Raw genomic sequence first — 23,947 nt, 5'->3', positions numbered from 1 at the left:
TTGGAGGAGGAGGGATTTGAATGTGGGGAGAGCTGTGATCTGGTAGATATGAGGTGCCAACCAACCTCTAAGTTGAGGGAACGGCATGAATGAGGAAGCAGAGGCAGGAGAGCCAAAGGTGAGGTACAACTAGAAGTTTGGTTTGGGAGAAATGAAGGCAGAGAGTTGGGGAATAATGAGTGAAGAGGGAAGATAGATAAGGGGTCATCAGATGGATTCTTGAAGCCAACTTCGAGAAATTTGTGTTTGAGGGAAAAATACACAAGAAGTCTTTGGGGGCTAAAGCCATAGACTAGCTGGGGCAAGGCCAGAGCTTGGACCAGGGTGGAGAGGAAGGGGAAAATCTGGGAGATGTGGTACAAGGAAAATGGGTAGGATTTGGCAATATATTAAAAGTGACTTGAATGACAGCAAAAAAATCAGGTTGTGGGCTTCTAGGAAAGGGAGGAAAGCAGTGTTGTTGACTGAAATGACAAAGGCAAAGGAGAAGTGACTGTTGGGGGAGAGATAAAGGCATTTAGCTGGGCTGAAACAACTTTCCTATGTTGAACTAGCAAGGGGGCAATCACCAAATATCAATTTATAATATTGGTTGGGCATGTACTGTGTACAAAGCGCTGTACTAAGTCATTCACTCAATGGTATTTATTGAGTGTTTAGTGTGTGCAGAGCACTGTACTGAGAGCTTGGGAGAGTATGCTACAAAAGAGTTGAGAGTCACAATCCTTACCCTTGAGGAGATTTCAATCTAAGGGTTTGAAATAGTACGATAAGGTAACCGGGCACAATCTCTTCCTTCAAAGAGTGTATAGTTGAACGGGGAACAGCGAAGTGAAAATGATTTACAAATAGGAAGGAGAAGTGAAGTGGATAGGTAGATAAGTGGGTGCTTAGAATATATAAATCAATATATGGCAGTTCTACAGGTGTCTGTGAGTACACAAGTGTGTAGTTGACCTGATATGGTTTCTGGGGGAATATAGATGTAAACGTTTTCTTTATTAAAAATCCGAAGCTAGCCTAAATATGTGTCAAAGGAAATGTAACACATTTCATGTTGTGGTTCTTAGAGAAAATAGACACTTGCCAAACTCTATAGAGTGTCCTGTATACAATGGCTGCTCACTGATTGATAAATTGACAAATTCACCAGCCAAAGAAATTCAAAAATTGGAAATATTTCTTACTATGTCTACCAAATTCTTCATGAGTTTGGATCAAAGGGTTTCCTCTCCAATCAATCAAGGGTAATTATTAAGCGCTCACTCATTACAGAGCACCGTGCTAAGTTAACAAATTACTCTGATTCTATCATGTGGAGCATAAAAACACCTGAGTGCAGACCTAACTCTCAGACTGAGTGATGAACATTTGAAATTGTACTCTCCCAAGTGCTTAGTGCAGTGCTTTGCACACAGTATATGGTCAATGAATACCATTGATTGATTGACTAATTTTCAACGAGGTCAAATTTGGCCTAACTTTAATCTGCTCTTATAACAATCGTTTCTACTTTTTTCTTTGGCTTCAGACAGGTTAAATTGTAAGTGGTGAGTACTTTTCAGCTATCTTAGCTTTATTAGTTTTTGTACTGTATTTCTGCCGAATGGACAATATCTATATATTATCCATTACCCATCGAGTTTCACATCAGGAGAAAAGGGACGAATGTGAGTCTTGAAACTTCAGGATCAAAAACCCATGTGAAGGAATTGATTATAGTGTTTCCCGGTTGGGATGGCAAACCTTCCGGACTCTCATCCTGCAGGGCATGTATGTCTCCTTGGGGGCTCGGAGAGCATCATGCCAGGAGGTAGACAAGGCAACTCGAGACGAGGCCCCGTTTGTGGTGTTTAATGGTACAAACTCAGGCTCGTGGGGCTGACTATGTAGGGATGTCGACCTGGGGGCCTTGTGGAGTTGGGAAGAAATAGCCAGTCAAGATCCTTGTGCTTCCAGAGCTTAGGTTCAAGTGATTGAAGGTTCTTTATATTTCCTGCCGTTACCTCATAGTGTTACCCAGGCAAGGAGCCAGAAGGATGAGAAATATGATGGAAAGCTCTGAATTTGAAAACCAGCTACCCTATGATTTACTGCTCATGGAATTAAAGTGGAAGGAAATGTGTCTAATGTTTATGCTCCTTGACCTTGAAATCTTCATAAATATTCCCGATATTGAGAGCTCAAGAACCACTCAGTTCTAAAAACCTAAGGTGAACCATAAAAACAAAACCACCTCTGATCATTTTTCTTAAAGATAAGCAATAATTTATTTCTCTTTCATCTCCACAATTACCACATTATCTAGCTACATGACCAATGCCACTCTATTTCACAGGGGAGTTGTCCACCTACACTTTACTTGGACAAATACAGTCGCAATTTATAGGTTAAATGTACAATGGGATGGGGGAAAAAAAGAAAAGGTGTGCTGATCTGTAAGACAAGACAAGATGTGGCATGTGATTTATTAACAGATATAACACATACAGGTTTAACTGCTTGTAATGCCAGGAAGCAAGCATAGAAATATTTTGGCATCGAACCGCTACTAGAGTAGAAAAAAAGAAACTAGAGAAATAAATCCTAATCTTAACTTACAATAGATACATTAAGGTGTAGGAAATTAATTGGCTCCTCCACATCCTTATTTTTATTCTCTTTTCTGAAAGAGGTTTTCATTTCTTTCTTTCTTTTTTTTTTTTTTACAAAGGTGTACTATGAATATATCACAGAGTAAAGAAAGATCTCAGGTTAAAAGAAGGTACTTGTATATGAAAAACGAATGAAAAAATTACTGAGTCGTTTCGCTTACCAAAAAGGGCAAACTCTAAACAGTCACAAAATATATATAAAAATGCCACATTGAACGAGGCAATCTTACTCTACCCAAACCGGTAGCACCCTGCGGGCGACAGTCGCGTTCATACAGTAGTAACTGAAAGAAAGGCGTTGTGGACTCTGGTGCCGTCGGGAGACTTGGCGCCGTGGGTCATGAGTTCTTGGATTGTCATCCAGTTGTCCAGGATTTTCTTGTTCCTCTTTTTCATCATCTTCTTGTGGCTGAGTTCGATGATGTTGACCTCGCTGCCGCTCTGGGGGCTCTCCTTGAGGCACTCGAGCCGGCTGCGGGCCATGAACTCCCGCCTCCTCCGCTGCTCCTTGGCCCGCACCAGGTGCTGCTTCCGCTCCTCTCGGCTCCAGTAGCGCCCCATCTTCAGCTCGCTGACGGTGTCATCGTCCGTGGTCATGCCGCTGCGCTCCTCTTTGATCTTCAAGGCACGTTCCTTCAGGATCCGGTCGCGCACGGGCCTCTTGGTGATGTAGCGGGTCCCGTCGCTCCGGATCTTCACTTTCCACTCCATCTTGGGCTCGGGGCCTCTCTGGGCATCTTTGCACATGCTCACCAGGCTGAGCTGGCTCTGAGCATACTCCACGGCCGATTTCTGCTGGATGAGCTGCATGTAGCTCTGATAGTGCCGGGCGTGGGCTGGGATGTGGGCGTACCTGGAGGACCAGCCGTGATACGGGGAGAGGTAAGGGATGTGTTCCGGCTGGGCCTTCTCCCGGTCCGAACATTGGCCACTCTCGGAAACGCCTTCCTGGCCTTCGGAGGGATCCGCATGTTCGGCGACTGTCGGGGCCGGGCTCAAGGTGGTTTCCCGGTCGGCCGGCCCGGAGGCTGCCTGGTGGGCCGCGATGGTGCTCCTCAGGTTTTTCCGGTTGGTGAGGCTGATCATCCTCTGAAGAGAGCTGTCGGGGGAGCGGTCCACGGTCAGCGGCGTACTCCTGCAGCTCTCGGCCGTGTTGTATGCGCTGGAGCTGTCTTTGTCGGATTTCTCTGGGTGTTCCAGGATGTCGTCGAGTTTGCCCCTCTGCCCATCCACACTGGTGTTATAGTTTCGGAACCCCGCCTCAGGCAGCGCCCAGAGGTCTCCGTATTGGTCTCTGACTTTCTGAAGCCTGTGAGCTTGCATGATGCTCTGGCACTCGAGTTCAATGCTCCTCAGCTCCTCGTTCAGAAGCTGGAGCTCGTGCTCCACCCCGTCTTGGTCGCCGCCTCTGTTGCACTCGATGGTGCTGCTCGAGTAGTACAGATCATACTCGCCCTGATTTCGGATCTTGCACTTGAGTTCCAACAGCTGCCGGAACCTCTCGCACTCCTCGTCCTGGTTTCCGAGCCCATCCGAGTCAACATATTCTCCGGACACCAGGCTCTCGTTGCATTGGAGCTCGGTGCTCCCTAGCGTGTCTTGGCTCTGGCCCAGGTCGCGCTTGCTCTTCAGTGACGGGCCATTGCGCTCCTCGGCAGCATTCTCCTGCTCCGAGCTCTCCTCGTTGCGCAGGCTCTCGTCGGTCCGCCCCACCCCGCTGTCCTTCTCGTGGTTGTTGGACGAAGAGGTTGCCGTGTCGGTGGTGCCGTCCTCCTCCTCGTGCTTCTTGGGCTAAGGAAAGGGAAGAAAATGAGAGGGAAGAAAAAGGGTGAAATGACTGGCTGACATATTCAGGAGAAACTTGACCTGTCAACAATTTAAAAAAAATTTTAAAAAAGGAAAGGTTTCCTGGTTATCAGATTAGGGACAAAGCATCTTTCCCAGTTGAATGTTGAGTGTTTAATAAACTTTTGACTGTAAGCTCACTGTGGGTGGCGAATAAGTCTGTTTATCATTATATTGTACTCTCCAAAGTGCTTAGGACAGGGCTCCGCACACAGTAAGCCCTCAAAAAATATAATTGACTAATACCCCAGAAAAACATTGGAATTGATGGTGATTGGCTATAGCGCTGTATCTACTCCCCAGGGCTTAGTATAGTGCTGGCATATGGCAAGTATTGAATAATAATAAATTAATAATGACGGTATCTGTTAAGCGCTTACTATGTGCCCAGCCCAGTTCTAAGCGCTGGGATAGAGACAAGGTAACTAGGTTGTCTTGCGTGGGGCTCAAAGTCTTAATCCCCATTTTACAGATGAGGTAGCTGAGGCACAGAGAAGTTAAGTGACATTCCCAGAGTCACACAGCTGACAAGTGGCGGAGCTGGGATTAGAACCCACGACCTTTGATGCCCAAGCCCGTGCTCTTTCCACTAAGCCACACTGCTTACTGAACAAATAACACAAAAAGAAAAAGAGAGAAGAATGAAACAGAGTGGGTAGACACATTCCCTGCCCACAAGGAGTTTACAGTCTAGAGCCCTATCTCATTCTCTTAAAAAGATACCATTGCCCCAATTTTTTTTATGGCATTTGTTAAGCACTTACTATGTGCCAGGCACTTTACTAAGCGCTGGAGTAGATACCGTGCTAAACGGGTTGGATATGGTCCACATCCCACATGGGGCTAGCAATCTTAATCTCCATTTACAGATGAGGTAACTGAGGCACAGAGAAGTTAAGTGACTTGTCCAAGGTCCCACAACAGACAAGTGTTAGAGGCAGGATTAGAAACCAGACCTTCCAGGTTTCAGCTACATAATGTGGGTTTATTGTTGACAGAAGAATGAGAACCATAAAAAATGACCAATCTAGGCCTGATGTCAAGTAGCTTTTGTTTGGAAATGCTCTGTGGGGTAATTTATATGCAACTATTTTATTGGGGATTTTCATGCAAGACTTCATCACTGCCAGGGATCTGTAGAACAACATGTTGTTGAACCTCAGTGAGGATGACACCCTCGCTTTTTTCTCTGTCCCTTACATTACCATGATATAAACTGCCATTTATATAGCCTGTGAGTTGTAAGTGCACCCAATAGCAGTCAGATGTGTGTTCTCTGTAATGGGCGTAATTACATAATTAAACAAAATGGCTATTAGCACTATGGGAGGAAAGTGATGGTAAAAGCAAATTTTAAAAGAGGGTCCAAAAGGAACCTTTCTAATCATCGTTATTTTCTCTTATCTAGGTAAAGAGTGATAGACACAGAATTAAAAGGAAAGGAAATTACCAGGCAGATAGCACCTATGCTAGCTCAGGATCATAAATATTTCCCCCGGTTGAATACAGAATTGCAACATGCCCATTATTAAAGATTAAATATTTGCCTTTTCTGTATTTTCCCTTCCACCAGTCAAATACTATTGAAGTAGAATCTGTTTCTTCTCCTGACGAGAAACCTTTGATGGATATTACCAGGGGTGGCAGTAAAAGATTCCTTTGACCAGAATAGCAAGCAGGCATTGTGCCCACTGTTGGGTAGGGACCGTCTCTATATGTTGCCAACTTGTACTTCCCAAGCACCTAGTACAGTGCTCTGCACACAGTAAGTGCTCAATAAATACGATTGATTGATTGTGCAGGGTGAAGGTGGGGGAGGATAGAGAAGAGGAGGGACCTCGGTTGTCCAGTGTGTGATCCTTAAGCCTGGAAGGCAGGACTTTCTTCCTTCCCTCTCTCCCTGTTTCCCTTTCTTCCTCCCTCCCTCCCTCCTTTTCTTCCTTCCTCCCCTCCTTCTTTCCTCCCGTCCTACCTTTCCTCACTCACTCTTCCTTTCTCCTTTTCTCTTTTGCACATTACCTCCCTCCAAGATTTGTTTTCTTTCTTATCTTCCTTCACTTCCTCTCTTTTCTCACTTTCCCCCTCCACTCCGTCCATCTCCCCTTCTCCCTCCATCCCCTCAATCATTCCCAGTCTCCACTCTAACAGCTGTTGAATATCCCTCAGTCTCTCTCTCATTTCCCCAACAAACACCACAGTTGGAGCCGAGCCAGAAGCCGGGCTTTGGTTGGGGTGGGTGAGGTTTTACTACGAAAGGAGAAAAAGTTGTTCTATTGACCTCAAGCCAGGTAGCTGCAGTTCCTCCCCTCCCTAACCTCTTCCTCTCCCTTCCCCCTTCCTTTCTAATAATAATGATAATAATAATTGTGGTATTTGTTAAGCATTTACTATTTACTATGTGCCATGCACTGTATTAAGCACTGGGATAGACACAAGTTAATCAGGTTGGACACACCCTTGTCCCAAATGAGGCTCACAGTCTTAATCTTCATTTTACAGGTGAGAGAATTGAGGCACAGAAAAGTGAAATGACTGTCCAAGGTCACACAGCAGAGAAGTGGCGGAGGTGGGATTAGAACCCAGGGCCCCTGACTCATGAGCAGGCTCAAGCTCTATCAACCAGGAGGCCCCCTCCTCATCACCTTCCCCACTTCCTCCTTCCTTTTCCTCCTTCTGCTTTGTCAGCGCTTAGGACCAGAACCCCACTGCCACCAAGCAGGTGGATGGGTGTTGCATGGGAAAGAGAGGTGAGGGAGGGAAAGCCGAAGAGCCCAACAGTGGGCTGACTTTTCCCCACCTCAGTGCCGAGTGGCTGCCACAGACAAGCTGGAGGGAGCAGCCATTTATTCACTGACTTCCCCAACCCCGACATACTCCCCCGTCCCCACAGCACTTTTGTACATATTTTTAAATTAGAAATTACTTATTTATACTAACGCATGTCTCCCCCTCTAGCCTATAAACGCATTATGGGCAGAGAACGTGTCTCTGCCAATTCCGTTGTATTGTACTCTTCCAAGAGCTTAGTAAAGTGTTCTGCCCATAGCAAGCGTTCAGTAAATACCATTGGCTGTTTGATTGATTTTTCCCACAGTTTGGGCCACGCGCCATACTCGGGAGGGGGCTTGGTCATGTCGGGGGTCAAGGGCAGTCCATGGCACACACACAAGTTAGGGGCCGCCCAGTCCCCGGCTCAGAGCAGAGCCTCACGTTCAGAAGGCTCAGCTCCGCAATGGCAAAAAAAAAAAAAGCACGCTCACTTTGAAATCATTCAAACTCTAACAGTCCACGTGGCACTTACTCCATTATCAATATCCCACTCCCGGGATATTCTGTCTTACTGCCAACTCAACTTATTACTAATATTCTTATTACTGGAGGTGAATGAGGCAACCCCCTGCAGAGCAGTATTTTTTGGCCTTCACCAAAACTTCTTCTTCTTCACACTACTACTACTACTACTATTACTACTACTAATGATGATGGTGGTATTTGTTCAGTGCTTGTGGTTTCAAGTACTGTTTTAAGTGTCAGGGTAGAAATAAATTATCATGTTGAACATAGACTCTGTCCCACATGGGGCTCACAGTCTGAGTAGGAGGGATAAAAAGAGTATTGAAAATTAAAAAAACCCAAAACTGATAGTGAGTAGCATTGTATATTGGAAAGAGCATAGGCATGGGAATCACAGGACCTGGGTTCTAATCCTGGCTCTGCCATGTTTCTGCCGTGTGACCTTGGGCAAGTCACTTGATTTCTCTCTGCCTCAGTTACTTCTTCTGTAAAAATGGGGATTAAATCCTATTCTCTCCTACTTCATCTGTGAGCCCCAAGTAGGACAGGGGCTCCATCCACCCTGATAAATGTGTATCTACCCCAGTGCTTAGAACAGTGCTTGGAACACAGTAAGCACTTAACAAGTGCCATATGCAATAAATAACAGGTAATGAGGATCCAGGTGATAATACACAGGTTTTAAGGAATTCATCATAATTTACAGTTAGGAGATGGAGAAAGACGGGTTAAGTCCTAGTACTGCTAGTACTGAACACCCACTGGGTGTAGTACACTGCACTAACCACTAAAAAAAAAAACAGCAGAAGTATGAGACATAATAATAATAATGGCATTTATTAAGAGCTTACTATGTGCAAAGCACTGTTCTTAGCGCTGGGGAGGTTACAAGGTGATCACGTTGTCCCACGTGGGGCTCACAGTCTTAATCCCCATTTTACAGATGAGGTAACTGAGGCTTAGAGAAGTTAAGTGACTTGCCCAAAGTCACAAAGCTGACAAGTGGGGAAGCAGGGATTTGAACCCATGACTTCTATCTTCAAAGCCCATGCTCTTTCCATTGAGCCATGCTGCTTCTCTGGGTCTAAGGAGCTTACCCTCTATGGGAGAGACAGGCTAAAAATATTTACAAAGAGGGAATCAGATCAAATAATTGACTACAATTGACGACACACATATACATGAGTTACAAGTGGCTGTTGGATGGAAGTGACTCTGGGCATTGGAAGCGGTTGGGCAGAACAAGATGGGCATAGAGCTGCGACAATCAATCGATCAAAAGTATTTACTGAGCACTTACTGTATGAAGAGCACTGTACTAAGCACTGGGGAGAGTATGATACAACAGAGTTGGTAGACACAATCCCATCCCAGAGTAGCCGCTCTTGGGCCCTAGTCCAAGAAGCAGCGTGGCCTACTGGAAAGCCCTCCTTTCCTCTTCCCCATTCCCTTCTGCATCGTCCTGACTTGCTTCCTTTATTCAGCCCCACAGCATGTACGTCCATATCTATTTATTTGTATTAATGTCTGTCTCCCCTTATAGACTTTAAGCTCGTTGTGGGCAGGGAATGTCAGTTATATTATTTTGCACTCTCCCAAGTGCTTAGTACAGTGCTCTGCACACAGTAAGCACTCAATAAACATGATTGAATGAATGAATGAGTGAATGAATGGAAAGAACACGGGCCTGGCAGTCAGAGGACATGGTTCTAAGCCTGGCTCTGCCACATGTCTGCTGTGTGACCTTTAGCAAGTCACTTAACTTCTCTGTGCCTCAGTTACCTCATCGGTGAAATCGGGATCCAGACTGGGAGCTCTATGTGGGATAGGGACTCTGTCCAACTTAATTACTTTGTATCTACTCCAGCGCTTAGATTAGTGCCTGGCACATAGTAAGCGCTTAACAAATACCACAATTATTGTCATTATTATTATTATAATCATTATTATTATTATTTTTACTCATTAGAGGATAGATGCCCACTCTGGCCCATCCTGAAGTGGCTGATAGCACCTTGGCCAGTGCAAAACAGAAAGAGACAGAACTATTCTAGGATTCAGCCATAACAGGTTGAAAGTTGCAGCTGCAAAGAACTTTCTCCCCATTCCTGGCAACATTTCAGGGCATAAAACTATGTGCTAGGGCTACTAATTCAGCTCCCAGAATAGACAAGACATACACAAGAACACAATATCCCCATTCTCAGAGCTTTAGCCCAATAATCTTAGATGAAAACATACCACACACATTCAATTTTCCTTGGGAAGGCAACTGGACCAAACTGAATATTTAAAAAAAGATTTCCCATTCTCAGAAGGGTTTCTTTCAGGATATTTTTATTTCTCTATCATTCATCAGTCTCGTCTTGAATTATTGCCATGACAGGCCATGTTTCTACCCGAACATCTCTAATGTGGAATTGCTGTTTATAGGACAAAGGGCTTGTATGTCTCATCAATTTTCGGTCCCAGGGCGAAGAAAAATTTCCTCCCAGTGATACTCTAACCTGAGGGACAAGGCAGGGCTAACATGTAAGAGCTGAAATATAGAATTAAGGCTGATGATCAGACAACATCCGAGGCCTTTGTATTTCACACCCAGGCCCCCAGAGTCCTCCTCCTTTTTCTGGGGAGGTTCTTTAAAAGATGATCTACTTTGGGGGTGGGGAGTGTGGGGTGGCTCACTCAGTTTGGAAGCAGCATGGTGATTTCTATTTGCATCCGTGGACTTCTCTGGACTCATGGGCCTATTAGTCAGAAAGACCTGAATTCTAAACCTGGCTCCACAACTTGTCTGAGAAGTAAATCACTTCACTTCTCTGTGCCTTGGTCCGGTCCCTTTGTATGCAAATTGGGGATAAAGACTGTGAACCCCATGTGGGACTTGATTATCTTGTATCTACCCCAGCGCTTAGTAGAGTGCTTCCCACATTAGGAAGTGCTTAACAAGTACCACAATAATTACTACTATCCTTTAATGATTAAAATATTCTTCATCCTAAAAAATGATAATTGAGCTCCTTTGCTGCTAACTAGGATATGCTACTTGTTTTGTTGTGCTGAAATGATAGGATTCAAAAATAACATTGTTTGATCAGACCCTTTGATTCCAATTTTTTTTTCCAAATTGCTGTTGCCTTTTGTCTACATTAAAAAAGACCCCGGGGGCAATCCAAGTGATAAGTGTTCAGGATGTTAGCCCTACCTGCTCCACCTCATTGGCTGTGTACTGCATCGCTTCATTATGCTGTTCTTCCAGCATTTCCAAGTTCAACTCCTCTAAGAATTCATTCCTTTCATCATCCAGCCATCCTTCATCCACCTGCAAAAGAATACATCAGTCCGTTTTATTATGCTAGTGGGAAACTCATGCTAAAACAGGATAAACTTAAATGGTAATGCCTGATCAGTTCCTTTTATCATAATGATTCCCTTCAAAATACAGGGTTCCTGGAGTTCGCCTCTCAGAAAGAAGAAAAGGATGCTAAAAAACTGGACTCAAGCCTTTTATCCTTTCCCGAAACAGAGCTCCCGATTTTCTCTTGTAACCACGCAGATCTCACAGCACAGAACATTATTTCCTTTCCAAATATATAAAAGGCACACTGAATAATCCCAGAGTCTCCATGATCATTACCGCTGACAGGTCCAGGGTTAAGAGAACTCCAAAGGTACTAATAGGAATAATAGACAATTGGGCTTTTTCCTCTAACCACCTGCAACTTGATGTCATACACAGCACCCCAACATGCTCTCTGTGAACTTGGATTACCTATTTGCAACTTGGAGAGAAGGACCTGAAACAGAGCTTTGAGACTAATTGTCATTGATCCTTTATGAAAGAGTAAGGAAAATACAATGGTGACCAGAGAGAAGTGGAAGATTAAGTGGTTTGGGTTGAAGTGTTTGAGCCCATAGGCATAGCGTATGTCTATCCTATTCAGGCATGTCTGTTTTTATTCTTTCTCTGGCAGAATCCTGCAAAGAGGATAAATATTCTCCAGTGACAACAGACTTCCCATTTACTGTGTTGGGAAGTCATGCAGAATATGTTTAATTTGGGTGCCTTAGGCAAATCTGAACTAGCTGATTTTCTTCACAAATTCTTCTCTATTTAGCCTTTCACAGTCCTCTTTAGGACTGCCAAACTTCAAAACAAACTTTACCATGAAATGGCATTTACCCCACCTCTCTCCTCAGTACCTCAAACTTCACTCTTCAGGTAGCTGCTTAATCAAAAAGGTCCTGAGAGTGAAATGTTAAATAGGTCCCAGGATCCTGAGAGGAGAGAATCTGAATGTCCTGCCATCACCTCAAGCTCAGCATTTCAAAAACTGAACTTCTCATCTTCCCTCCCAGATTCTCTTCTACTTTCCCTTCTCTGTCGACAACACACTCCAATCTCCTTGTCTCACAAGCCTGCAACCTTGGTATTATCCTCAACTCATCTCTGTCTTTGAACCTGCATATCAGTCAGTCACTAAACCTAGTTGAGTCTGTCCCCACATATCCAGAATTTTCTCCTTCCTCTCTACATTGGTTCAAGCACTTGCCATAGCACATCTCAACTACTGCATCAGCCTCCTTGCTGATCACCCTGCCATCAGTCTCTCCCCTCTTCAGTAGAAAAGGACTGCATTAAGCATTTCCTGTGTGCAGAGGACTAAGCACTGAGCATTGTATGATGAACTGTACTCCAGCCCATATTTCACTCTGCTGTCTGCCCATGTCTCTCCACTTTCCATATGCCTCCAGTGGTTGCCAATCTATCTCTGCATCAAGCAGAAACTTCTCACCATCGGGTTCAAGGCACTCATTCAGCTTTCTCCCTCTCCTAATCCTTGCTCCTTTCTGACTATAACCTAGTCTTCACATTTCATTCCTCTAATATCAACCCACTGAAATCACACCACAAGAAAGCCTTCCCTGACTAACCTCTCATCCCCCTAATCTCTTTTCCCCCTGCCCACTGCCTCACCCATGCACACAGTCCCCTGTCCTGAGCACTTAAGTGTACCTGCACTCCTATAGCACTTATGTGTTTATCACTATACTCAGTTGTTTCCTTTGCCTGCAAGTTATTTTATTGTCTTCCCTGCTAGACTGTATGATCCTTGAGGCAGGGATCTTTTCTACCAAATGTATTGTACCATCTCAATGACTTAGTACAAGGCTCTGCACAATGTAACCACTTCAAGTCCCTTTGATTGAATAGGGTGAAAGGAACTCTGATAATATTATTCTTTAGCTTTCTTTTGCCAGCCTTCAGACACCTGAGTGGCTTTCCTTTACTCAGAGTTCTAGGCAGTAGGCCACTTGGTAGGCTATCATACTGGGAAGTATTTTCCCTATTGTCGAGAAGGTACTATCTGGAGGTGACTGGGCTATCTTAAGCCATTCCTTCAGCTCCCTAGACTGCCCCATCTCTCCCTTTCTCTCCTGTGCCCAGCCTCTGGATTTTCTCTCTGCAACAGGACTGTGCTTTTCCCACGCAGGTTGCTGTGATCAAGAAAGCGCAGCTTCAAGTAAATGCATCTCCATTCATTCATTCATTCATTCTATCATATTAATTGAGCATTTACCGTGTGCAAAGCACTGTACTAAACACTTGGAAGAATACAAAGCCCTCTTCTTTCCCTGTGGGGCCCTCATTTTCCTCTGCTCAGGCCATGGCCCTTTCTCTGGCTGCACAGACTAACAATTGCACAGGGCATTAGGGAAGAGGCCTTCCCTTCCCCTGTAGAAACAGGCAGGAGTGCATCCATCTTGCTTTCTCTTTTACAATAGCCCCGCACATGCCTCCCTTCCTGACCCCACCCCTGACACACTCACACTCACACACACACACACACACACACACACACACACACACATCTAGAGTGTCAGGCAGGCTATCAGTAATTTGAATGGTTGGGTGTTGTTATGGGCATCGGAAAATGAAAGAAAGATGACAGACAGGAGATGAGGGAATGAGTTATTTACAAATACTGCACAGATATACAACACTGCCCTCAGCAACTCTGTAGATCATTTCCAGTCATCTAGAAAGGATTATGAACATCAAACAGCCAGAAATAGCACACAGCCAGCTCACATCACTTCACTATATGAAACTCACAGAAATGCAATAATAGAAAATATTGATTAGGAGGAAAAATAAGATGATTGCTGAGGCAATTCCCATGAAGACAAGGTTATTTGGTCATTCTTTGTCCCTCTCTGGTACTGCTAGTTAAAATGACACCTTTGAGGTATGATGTTAAAAATGCACTTTCCTTGTTTGGAAATTGGCTTCCCTTCCCCAGGTTATTAGTGTAGGGCTACTGCTCTGTGCACTGATCTTGGACACACACAACCACATGTGTGCTGAACACTGAACCCCATTACTTGCCGACGGAAACTGGGTGTGTTCCTCTCAGGATTTGAAAGTTCATTCTTTAATATGCAGCATTTTTGAGTAAGTGAAAGGTATGGGAACTACTAGATGCATGACTGCTCTCGTGGGCTTTATAGTACCTGTATTATATCAAAAAATAGAACAAAAAGGGTTTCCTGTCATTAATTCCCAGTCTTTCCAAAGCCCAGACCCTGTCCCTCAGGTCAAAACCATTACTGGACATTACTTAAGCAAATGCTTCAGCACTTAATTACTGAGCCTCTCACAGTTTCAAGCAAAGGTTACTGAAATGACACTAAAATATTGAAAAACATGTAGATTACAGTGAAGCCGAAATTTTGGCAGCCTGAATTTTTTTCTGCTTATCACAGATGGTCACTAACATACATTCCTTCGATTTATGATATCCTTTGCAAAGAAAGACAGCTGTAAAGACAGTCTTCAGAAATTAGCAGCTAGTCATCACAAATCTCATAAAGGTTTTAGAAATTCTCTCGGCCTCGGGCTGGATGCCCAGCTGTGCAAAGCCCCAGGTGAATTGCTTCTCCTGCTCCAATTTAAAGCAAATTTTAAAGGCCCCAGTTTAACTGGTCAAGAGTGTAAAGGAATCAAATGCCGAAATCGTGATCCTTTAAGTTGGAGTTCAATTTGGCACTGAATTACACCCACTCGATGTAATTTATAGAAAGTATGTGGTTACAAAGTCAGAAAACTATCAGATCAATAACCTCGGAGAAAAACGGCAATATAACTAACTTCACCATGGTTCCTGATGGATGGATAAAATAGTGACAGTGTAACGTCCTTTCTGCTTTGCCATGGATCTAAAAAATGTATGAAAAGAAATACCAATAGTTTTTTTTCTTCCACTGTTACCTTACCTTTACTTTGAAGACCAGTTTAACATCTCCCTTTGTGAAGGTATAAAAAATTGTTCTGCCAGACATCAGTTTTCCAAGACACATATTTTTGTCTCAGCAAACTTCAGAAAGTATTTCATACAAAATAAGCACCACATGATATAAGAAACCTGCTTTGATAATGATCTCTTGAAAAGATTCAGGGTCCTAGGCTGTGTGCCAAATGTTTTTCAATAGCTCAATTTCCTCCTGAAATATTTTAGGCTGGGATCTCTGAGAGGAATCAATACAAATCAAGAACCATTAATCAATTGGTTCATTCTTGAATTTACTTCCCATTTCAGAAGAGTAGAATGTTCTCTCTTTTCCTTTCCCTTCCTGTGTGTTTTGTTTATTTTTAGAGGACTCATTGATCTGGCAGTCTCTTAAACACGCTTAAGGGAAGGCAGTCCTCTAACTTTCTTCCACTTTCCAGAAGGACTTCCCAGACTGAGCCCCCACCTTTTTCCTCTCCTCCTCCTCCTCCCCTCCCCATCACCCCCCCACCTTGCCCTACCTCCATCCCCTCCTGACAGCACTTGTGTATATTTGTACCTATTTATTACTCTATTTATTTTATTAATGATTTGTAAATAGCTATAATTCTATTTATTCTGATGGTATTGACACCTATTTGTTTTGTTTTGTTGTCTGTCTCCCCTTTCTCAACTGTGAGCCCATTGTTATGGGTAGGGACCGTCTCTGGTGTTCATTTGTACTTTCCAAGCGCTTAGTGCAGAGCTCTGCACACAGTAAGTGCTCAATAAATATGATTGAATGAATGAATGAATAACATTTGCCGAGATAGGAAAGGCCAAACAAAGTCTTGTCCTTTTTTTAAATTATTTCCTTTCTGTAAAGATCCACAGTCCTGATTTACCCCTGATGGATATCTGGTGGTGGGCAGTGGGAGGAAAGTTCACCTTCCTGACTTGAGGCATAAGTGCTTAGTACAGTGCTCTGCACACAATAAGCGCTCAATAAATACCACTGAATGAATGAATCTATTTATTCTAACCTGTATCTCGGGTCTTGCCACCAGTAGCACAATTTTCTTGCATTCATCGCTGGACAACAGTGCCACCGCTTCTTCTCGGTTTTGGACATCTTCCCCATTTATCTAGAAAACAAATGGAAGTGGCACATTAGTTTCCATTTCCACAAAGCAACATACAGTAAAGGGCAAATATCTGCTCATTTGTGGTAAATGTATGGACAATGAAACTCTCACAATGGGCTCGTCGTCAGCCCCTCAGTGGTAAGTGCCTTCACTCAATTATGCGCTTACTGTAAGGGCTGCATCGATCGTTGAAGGATGGCGGGCATCAAAGGAAGCAGTTATGTTCATAAATGTCCAACCTGAGCCCTGGCAACATACATCTAGCAGCACAATTAACCAGCCCCTGACAGGTGACGTTCATCTTTCTCCGTTCAGAGTAATGGAAGTGTCACTCTGAGATAATAGTGCTGGTGGAAGCAAGACTGGTAATATTACAGCTGAAATCCGTCATACTGTATGCTTGCCGAGAGCCAATTAGAGAGCACCTGGATTATCTTTCACCAGACCCTCTGCAGATTGTTATTTCATTTAATCATCTTATATCTGTGGGGGCACAAGACTCCGGGCCCAAAGCAGCAGTCCTAAACTGTCTCCTCTGCCTGAAATCAATGGAAAGAAACGATCAAGCCCATCCAGATCCCCTCTGATGATTTGGTCACTTTTCTAAAACAGGAGCTCTAAGTACCAGCCGTTTCTGAATACAAACCTCCTAGGAAGACTTTCGAATCCCTGAAAAAAGCTGCTGGGTAATGTAAAGTTTGGAAATCAAGGTGTTTTTTTCTAAAAACCACCCAAATCATTCAGTTGGTCCTTCATTTTAGAATTCACCTTAAAATTTATGACATCCAGAGACACATTTTCCTTGCCAAACTCATGCCATTCTGGTGATGGATATTTGTCCCCTTGAAACTTAGGGGTGACATACAATTTTCTCATAAGGTACTTCAAAATGCTGGTGACAAAATATCGCTTTTCCCTATGAGCTCAATATTAGGGATAAAAGAACTCAAGCACCATTGATTTTGCCTTTCAAATAACATCTCATACAACAAGAATAATACAGCTTTCAGTTCCTAATATTAAAAGAGGTTACAAAGGTTTTTCTTCATGAACAATATTTTGAGGATGAATGTGTAATCAAGTAGAGAGGCTGAAATAACATTCAATATAAAAAGGGATAAAATGGGTTCTAAAAAGTTTGGAATGGCAGGGTGGTTTAAAGTGACTGAAAATCCTAAATGAATGATCATCACTTCAAGATTTTTAGCCACTGTAAAATGTGGCTGAGTTGCTTGTTCCCTGATAGACCGTGTGCTGTCTGTTGAAGTGTTAGCCATTCAATGTGGCCTTCTTTTAAACAGTCTGGAGGAAATATTCAGGCATTATTTGCTTCCAGATATGGGGGGATTTCCCGGGGGTACGAAGCAAGATAAAATTAACTGAAAACCACAGTGGGGTACTCCACTTAGGACCAGGGTTTTTATTAATCAATCAATCAATCATATTTATTGAGTGCTTACTGTGTGCAGAGCACTGTACTAAGCGCTTGGGAAGTACAAGTTGGCAACTTGTACTATTATTATTATTGTTGTTGTTATTGCTATTATTATTTGATATTTGTTAAGTGCTTACTATGTGACAAGTACTGAACTAAGTCCTGGGGTAAATACAAGATAATTTGGTTGGACACAGTCCCTGTCCCACATAGAGCTCACAATCTCAACCCCCAGTTTGCAGATGAGGTGGCTGAGGCACAGAGGAGTTAAGTGACTTGCCCAAGGTCACACAGCAGACAAGTGGCAGAGCCAGTATGAGAATCTGGGTCTTTCTCCCAGGCCTGTGCTCCATTAGCCACGTGGTATCTCTTTGTAATGAAAGAGGTCCTGGGGCTCAGTCAGTCAGTTGACTTATTGTGTACAGAGCACTGTACTAAGCACTTGGGAGGGTACAATATAACTATATAACAGACACATTCCCTGCTCACAATGATTGAACAGTCAGCAGCACAATGTTCCAGACACACAGATTGGAATTGCAAACCAAGAGGTGCCAGGCTTATGAACTGCCAGGCTAGTATGTGCCAAGGCTGGAAACTGCCAGGCCAAGAGGGACCAGGGCAAGAACTGCCATGACAAGAGATGCTGAGGTTGAGACTAAGGAAGCCTTAGCATAGAGCTAGCCCTGCTTATTACCCTAATATATATCTATTATATTCTTAGGTCAGATCTACACAAACAAAAATATGAGAAGAGAGGTGGTGTGATTCATTCATTCATTCAATCGTATTTATTGAGCACTTACTGTGTGCAGAGCACTGTACTAAGCGCTTGGGAAGTACAAGTTGGCAACATATAGAGACGGCCCCTACCCAACAATGGGCTCACAGTCTAGAAGGGGGAGACAGACAACAAAACAAAACATGTGGACAGGTGTCAAGTCATCAGAATAAACAGAAATAAAGCTAGAAGCACATCATTAAAAAAACAGAATAGTAAATATGTACAAGTAAAATCAATAGAGTAATAAATCTGTACAAACATATATACAGGTGCTGTGGGGAGGGGAAGGAGGTAGGGCGGGTGGGTGGGGAGGAGAGGAAAAAGGGAGCTCTCAGTAGGGCTTTGAAGGGAGGAAGAGAGCTAGCTTGGTGGATGTGCGGAGGGAGGGCATTCCAGGCCACGGGTGGATGTGGGCCACCCCCTTCTCCTCAACACGCTATCTGACCTTGGCTTCAGAGACTCTGTCGTCTCCTGGTTCTCCTCTTACCTCTCCGGTCGTTCCTTCTCAGTCTCTTTTGCAGGCTCCTCCTCCCCCTCCCATCCTCTTACTGTGGGGGTTCCCCAAGGTTCAGTGCTTGGTCCCTTTCTGTTCTCGATCTACACGCACTCCCTTGGTGACCTCATTCGCTCCCACGGCTTCAACTATCATCTCTACGCTGATGACACCCAGATCTACATCTCTGCCCCTGCTCTCTCCCCCTCTCTCCAGGCTCGCATCTCCTCCTGCCTTCAGGACATCTCCATCTGGATGTCTGCCCGCCACCTAAAGCTCAACATGTTGAAGACTGAACTCCTTGTTTTCCCTCCCAAACCTTGCCATCTCCCTGACTTTCCCATCTCTGTTGACGGCACTACCATCCTTCCTGTCTCACAAGCCCGCAACCTTGATGTCATCCTCGACTCCGCTCTCTCATTCACCCCTCACATCCAAGCCATCACCAAAACCTGCCGGTCTCAGCCCCGCAACATTGCCAAGATCCGGCCTTTCCTCTCCATCCATACCGCTACCCTGCTCATTCAAGCTCTCATCCTATCCCGTCTGGACTACTGCATCAGCCTTCTCTCTGATCTCTCATCCTCATGTCTCTCTCCATTTCAATCCATACTTCATGCTGCTGCCCGGATTATCTTTGTCCAGAAACGCTCTGGGCATATCACTCCCCTCCTCAAAAATCTCCAGTGGCTACCAATCAATCTGCGCATCAGGCAGAAACTCCTCACCCTCGGCTTCAAGCCTCTCCATCACCTCGCCCCCTCCTATCTCACCTCCCTTCTCTCCTTCTACAGCACAGCCCACACCCTCCGCTCCTCTGCCGCTAATCTCCTCACCGTACCTCGTTCTCGCCTGTCCCGCCATAGACCCCCGGCTCACGTCATCCCCCGGGCGTGGAATGCCCTCCCTCTGCCCATCCGCCAAGCTAGCTCTCTTCCGCCCTTCAAGGCCCTATTGAGAGCTCACCTCCTCCAGGAGGCCTTCCCAAACTGAGCCCCTTCCTTCTTCTCCCCCTCGTCCCCCTCTCCATCCCCCCCCTTCTTACCTCCTTCCCTTCTCCACAGCACCTGTATATATGTATATATGTTTGTACATATTTATTACTCTATTTATTTATTTATTTTACTTGTACATATCTGTTCTATTTATTTTATTTTGTTAGTATGTTTGGTTTTGTTCTCTGTCTTCCCCTTTTAGACTGTGAGCTCACGGTTGGGTAGGGACTGTCTCTATATGTTGCCAATTTGTACTTCCCAAGCGCTTAGTAGAGTGCTCTGCACATAGTAAGTGCTCAATAAATACGATTGATGATGATGATGATGATGTGGGCCGGGGGTCGATGGTGGGACAGGCGAGAACGAGGTACAGTGAGGATGTTAGCAGCAGAAGAGCAGAGGGTGTGGGATGGTTCAGGAAAAGGGAAAAATCCAAATGCATATATAAAAAAATCACTTCAAAAGTTTGAAACAAAATAGTTTTGTTTTGGGAATTTATTTACACCAGAGAGGAATTCATTCATTGAGTTGTATTTATTGAGCATTTTCTGTATGCAAAGCACTGTATTAAGCTCTTGGGAGAGTATAACATAACAGACTGACATAGGAGGAAAATCAATTATCAGAATGATTGTGTTGCATCTATTTTCATTAGCCTACGGTAGGCCCACCTGTAGGGAAATCTCAGGTTCTCTTAAGGTAACCCTCCATTACCAATGACCTCCTGCTTGCCAAATCCAATGGCTCATACTCTATCCTAATCCTCCTCGACCTCTCAGCTGCCTTCGACACTGTGGACCACCCCCTTCTCCTCAACACGCTATCCAACCTTGGCTTCACAGACTCTGTCCTCTCCTGGTTCTCCTCTTATCTCTCTGGTCGTTAATTCTCAGTCTCCTTTGCAGGCTCCTCCTCCCCCTCCCCTCCCCTTCTGTTCTTGATCTACACTCACTCCCTTGGTGACCTCATTCTCTCCCACGGCTTCAACTATCATCTCGATGCTGAGGACACCCAGATCTACATCTCTGACCCTGCTCTCTCCCCCTCCCTCCAGGCTCGCATCTCCTCCTGCCTTCAGGACATCTCCATCTGGATGTCTGCCTGCCACCTAAAACTCAACATGTCGAAGACTGAACTCCTTGTCTTCCCTCCCAAACCCTGCCCTCTCCCTGACATTCCTATCACTGTTGACGGCACCACCATCCTTCCCATCTCACAAGCCCGCAACCTTGGTGTCATCCTCAATCAATCAATCAATCAATCGTATTTATTGAGCGCTTACTATGTGCAGAGCACTGTACTAAGCGCTTGGGAAGTACAAATTGGCATCACATAGAGACAGTCCCTACCCGATAGTGGGCTCACAGTCTAAAATCCTCGACTCCACTCTCTCGTTCACCCCTCACATCCAAGCCGTCACCAAAACCTGCCGGTCTCAGCTCCGCAACATTGCCAATATCCGCCCTTTCCTCTCCATCCAAACTGCTACCCTGCTCATTCAAGCTCTCATCCTATCCCGACTGGACTACTGTATCAGCGTCCTCTCCGATCTCCCATCCTCTTGTCTCTCCCCACTTCAATCCATACTTCACGCTGCTGCCCGGATTGTCTTTGTCCAGAAACACTCTGGGCATGTTACTCCTCTCCTCAAAAATCTCCAGTGGCTACCAATCAACCTATGCATCAGGCAGAAACTCCTCACCCTTGGCTTCAAGGCTCTCCATCACCTCGCCCCCTCCTTCCTCACCTCCCTTCTCTCCTTCTACAGCCCAGCCTGCACCCTCCACTCCTCTGCTGCTAATCTCCTCACCGTGCCTCGTTCTCTCCTGTCCCACCATTGATCTGCGGCCCACGTCATCCCCCTGGCCTGGAATGCCTTCCCTCTGCCCATCCGCCAAGCTAGCTCTCTTCCTCCCTTCAAGGCCCTACTGAGAGCTCACCTCCTCCAGGAGGCCTTCCCAGACTGAGCCCCCTCCTTCCTCTTCCCCTCCTCCCCCCTCTCCATCCCCCCCGCCTTACCTCCTTCCCTTCCCCACACCACCTGTATATATGTATATATGTTTGTACGTATTTATTACTCTATTTATTTATTTTACTTGTATATATCTATTCTATTTATTTTATTTTGTTAATATGTTTTGTTTTGTTCTCTGTCTCCCCATTCTAGACTGTGAGCCCACTGTTGGGTAGGGACCGTCTCCATGTGCTGCCAACTTGTGCTTCCCAAGCGCTTAGTACAGTGCTCTGCACACAGTAAGCACTCAATAAATACGATTGATTGATTGATCCTACAGGTAAATTCTCCCCTTTGAATTCAGAATCTAAACAGTCACCATGTCAGAGAATTAAAAGTGGATGGGAACTAAACAAGGAGCTAGGATTTTATATCTGCCGTACGAGAGGGGATTAATGATTCATGTCTATTCTTACTTGAATGTGATGAAGTTTCCTTAATCTCACGTAAAGGGACATTTCTACCCCAACCTCTAGCCTTAGCTCTCATTTGGAAATAATCTGGGTGGCCTAAAGTGTTTTTTTCCCCCTCCAAAACTTCAACCTAATTCCAGATAATGACTCAATCATCTTTCATTTTGTAGGCTTAAAGGATGAACAGAGGGTTAAAGTGCGAACCCCACAGCGAGGTAAATCCAACATAATTTAACACAGAATCGATTTAAGGAATGGCCCTTATCTATGAATCAGCAATAGCATTCTATCAAACTGGTAGTTTGATGGGTAAGACTGAAGCCCAATCAGCTCCTATCCCATCCCAGGTCCCCAAGTAAATTGAGTTTGGGAGTCTCAAATTAGTATAGGTAATCTCTTTTAACTCTTCCTGTCTGCACTATGTTTTGCGCTAGTCAACAGTCTCACACTCATTTATTGGCTGTCAAATTTATTTTGCAAAAAATAGGAGGCAGGGAGAAAGGAAAATAATCTGTTTTCACTTAAGTACCATGCTTATTCATATATTGCCTCCTGCTGTATAACTCCCAGTTTCCATTCTAATATTTGAAGAGGAAACAAAAGATTATTTTTGTAAGCATTGATAGCGGCATGCACCAGGGTACAGCCAGCTAAAACCACACAGACAGGCTCACACTGGGAGGAAGTTTCTTTTATAGTATATGTGCGCACTACAGGTAGACAGGAAAAGTGTCAAAAAGTGCTAACAACATGGCATACTGGGAGCCCAGAAATGCATTTTTTCTTAAGACAGGCCAACTCCACTATAGAAAGAAGAGAAGGGATGGGGAAAGCTTATGGTAAATTAGTGAGTGTCTGTTGTATGCGGCACTTGGGAGAATACAATAGAAACAAGTCTCAAACAGTCCTTTAAGCATTCTTTTCCTTCTCCCTTCTTTTCTTTTCCTTTTCCCTCCTGCTTCCCTAGCTGCTACACTTAATGGTTAGTTGACACCCCTTGCCCCACCATGACAACCCTTTCCCAGATTTTGTTTTGCAAAAATTCTTCTAAAAAGTGGGACAATTATGTGGGTAAATGTGGTAATGCCCTAGAGTACATCTACAGTAATTTCAGCCAAGTAATAAATGTTCTACATACAGGAAAACAATCTACCTTATGCCGCTTTTCCTTACTCTTGGCAGATAATCAATAAACAAATTGGCAGCGTGGCTCAGTGGAAAGAACACGGGCTTTGGAGTCAGAGGTCATGGGTTCAAATCCCCACTCTGCCAATTGTCAGCTGTGTGCCTTTGGGCAAGTCACTTCACTTCTCTGAGCTTCAGTTACCTCATCTGTAAAATGGGGATGAAGACTGTGAGCCCCCCATGGGACAACCTTGTACCTCCCCAGAGCTTAGAACAGTGCTTGGCACATAGTAAGTGCTTAAGAAATGTCATTATTATTATTATTATTATTATTATTATTATGTGATTCACTTGCTTTCTAGTGCTTGTCTAATAATAGTAATACTTATTAAGCAGTTGCTCTGTGTCAGGCATTGTATTAAGCGTTGGAGTAGATATAAAATAAAGAGATTGGATCCACTGGATCTGATATGGGGCTC

General features: G+C 44.3%; 1 protein-coding gene across 2 annotated transcripts in view; it reads right to left on the bottom strand.

Annotated features, from left to right (window-relative positions):
* Positions 1–2,242: 2,242 nt before the first annotated feature.
* Positions 2,243–23,947, bottom strand: part of PDZRN4 (PDZ domain containing ring finger 4) — a 508,714-nt gene continuing 487,009 nt past the window's right edge. For both annotated transcript variants that reach the window (XM_038768841.1, XM_038768833.1), the window contains 3 exons: positions 16,108–16,209; positions 10,999–11,115; positions 2,243–4,445 (listed from right to left, as the gene is read on the bottom strand). In XM_038768841.1, the coding sequence (XP_038624769.1) occupies positions 2,925–4,445; positions 10,999–11,115; positions 16,108–16,209 (1,740 nt within the window). In that variant the 3' untranslated portion in view covers positions 2,243–2,924. The remainder of the gene's footprint in view (positions 4,446–10,998; positions 11,116–16,107; positions 16,210–23,947) is intronic.

Source organism: Tachyglossus aculeatus, chromosome 2, assembly GCF_015852505.1.
Source record: "Tachyglossus aculeatus isolate mTacAcu1 chromosome 2, mTacAcu1.pri, whole genome shotgun sequence".
Lineage (NCBI taxonomy): Eukaryota > Metazoa > Chordata > Mammalia > Monotremata > Tachyglossidae > Tachyglossus > Tachyglossus aculeatus.
This window is presented reverse-complemented; position numbering and strand designations above follow the sequence as displayed.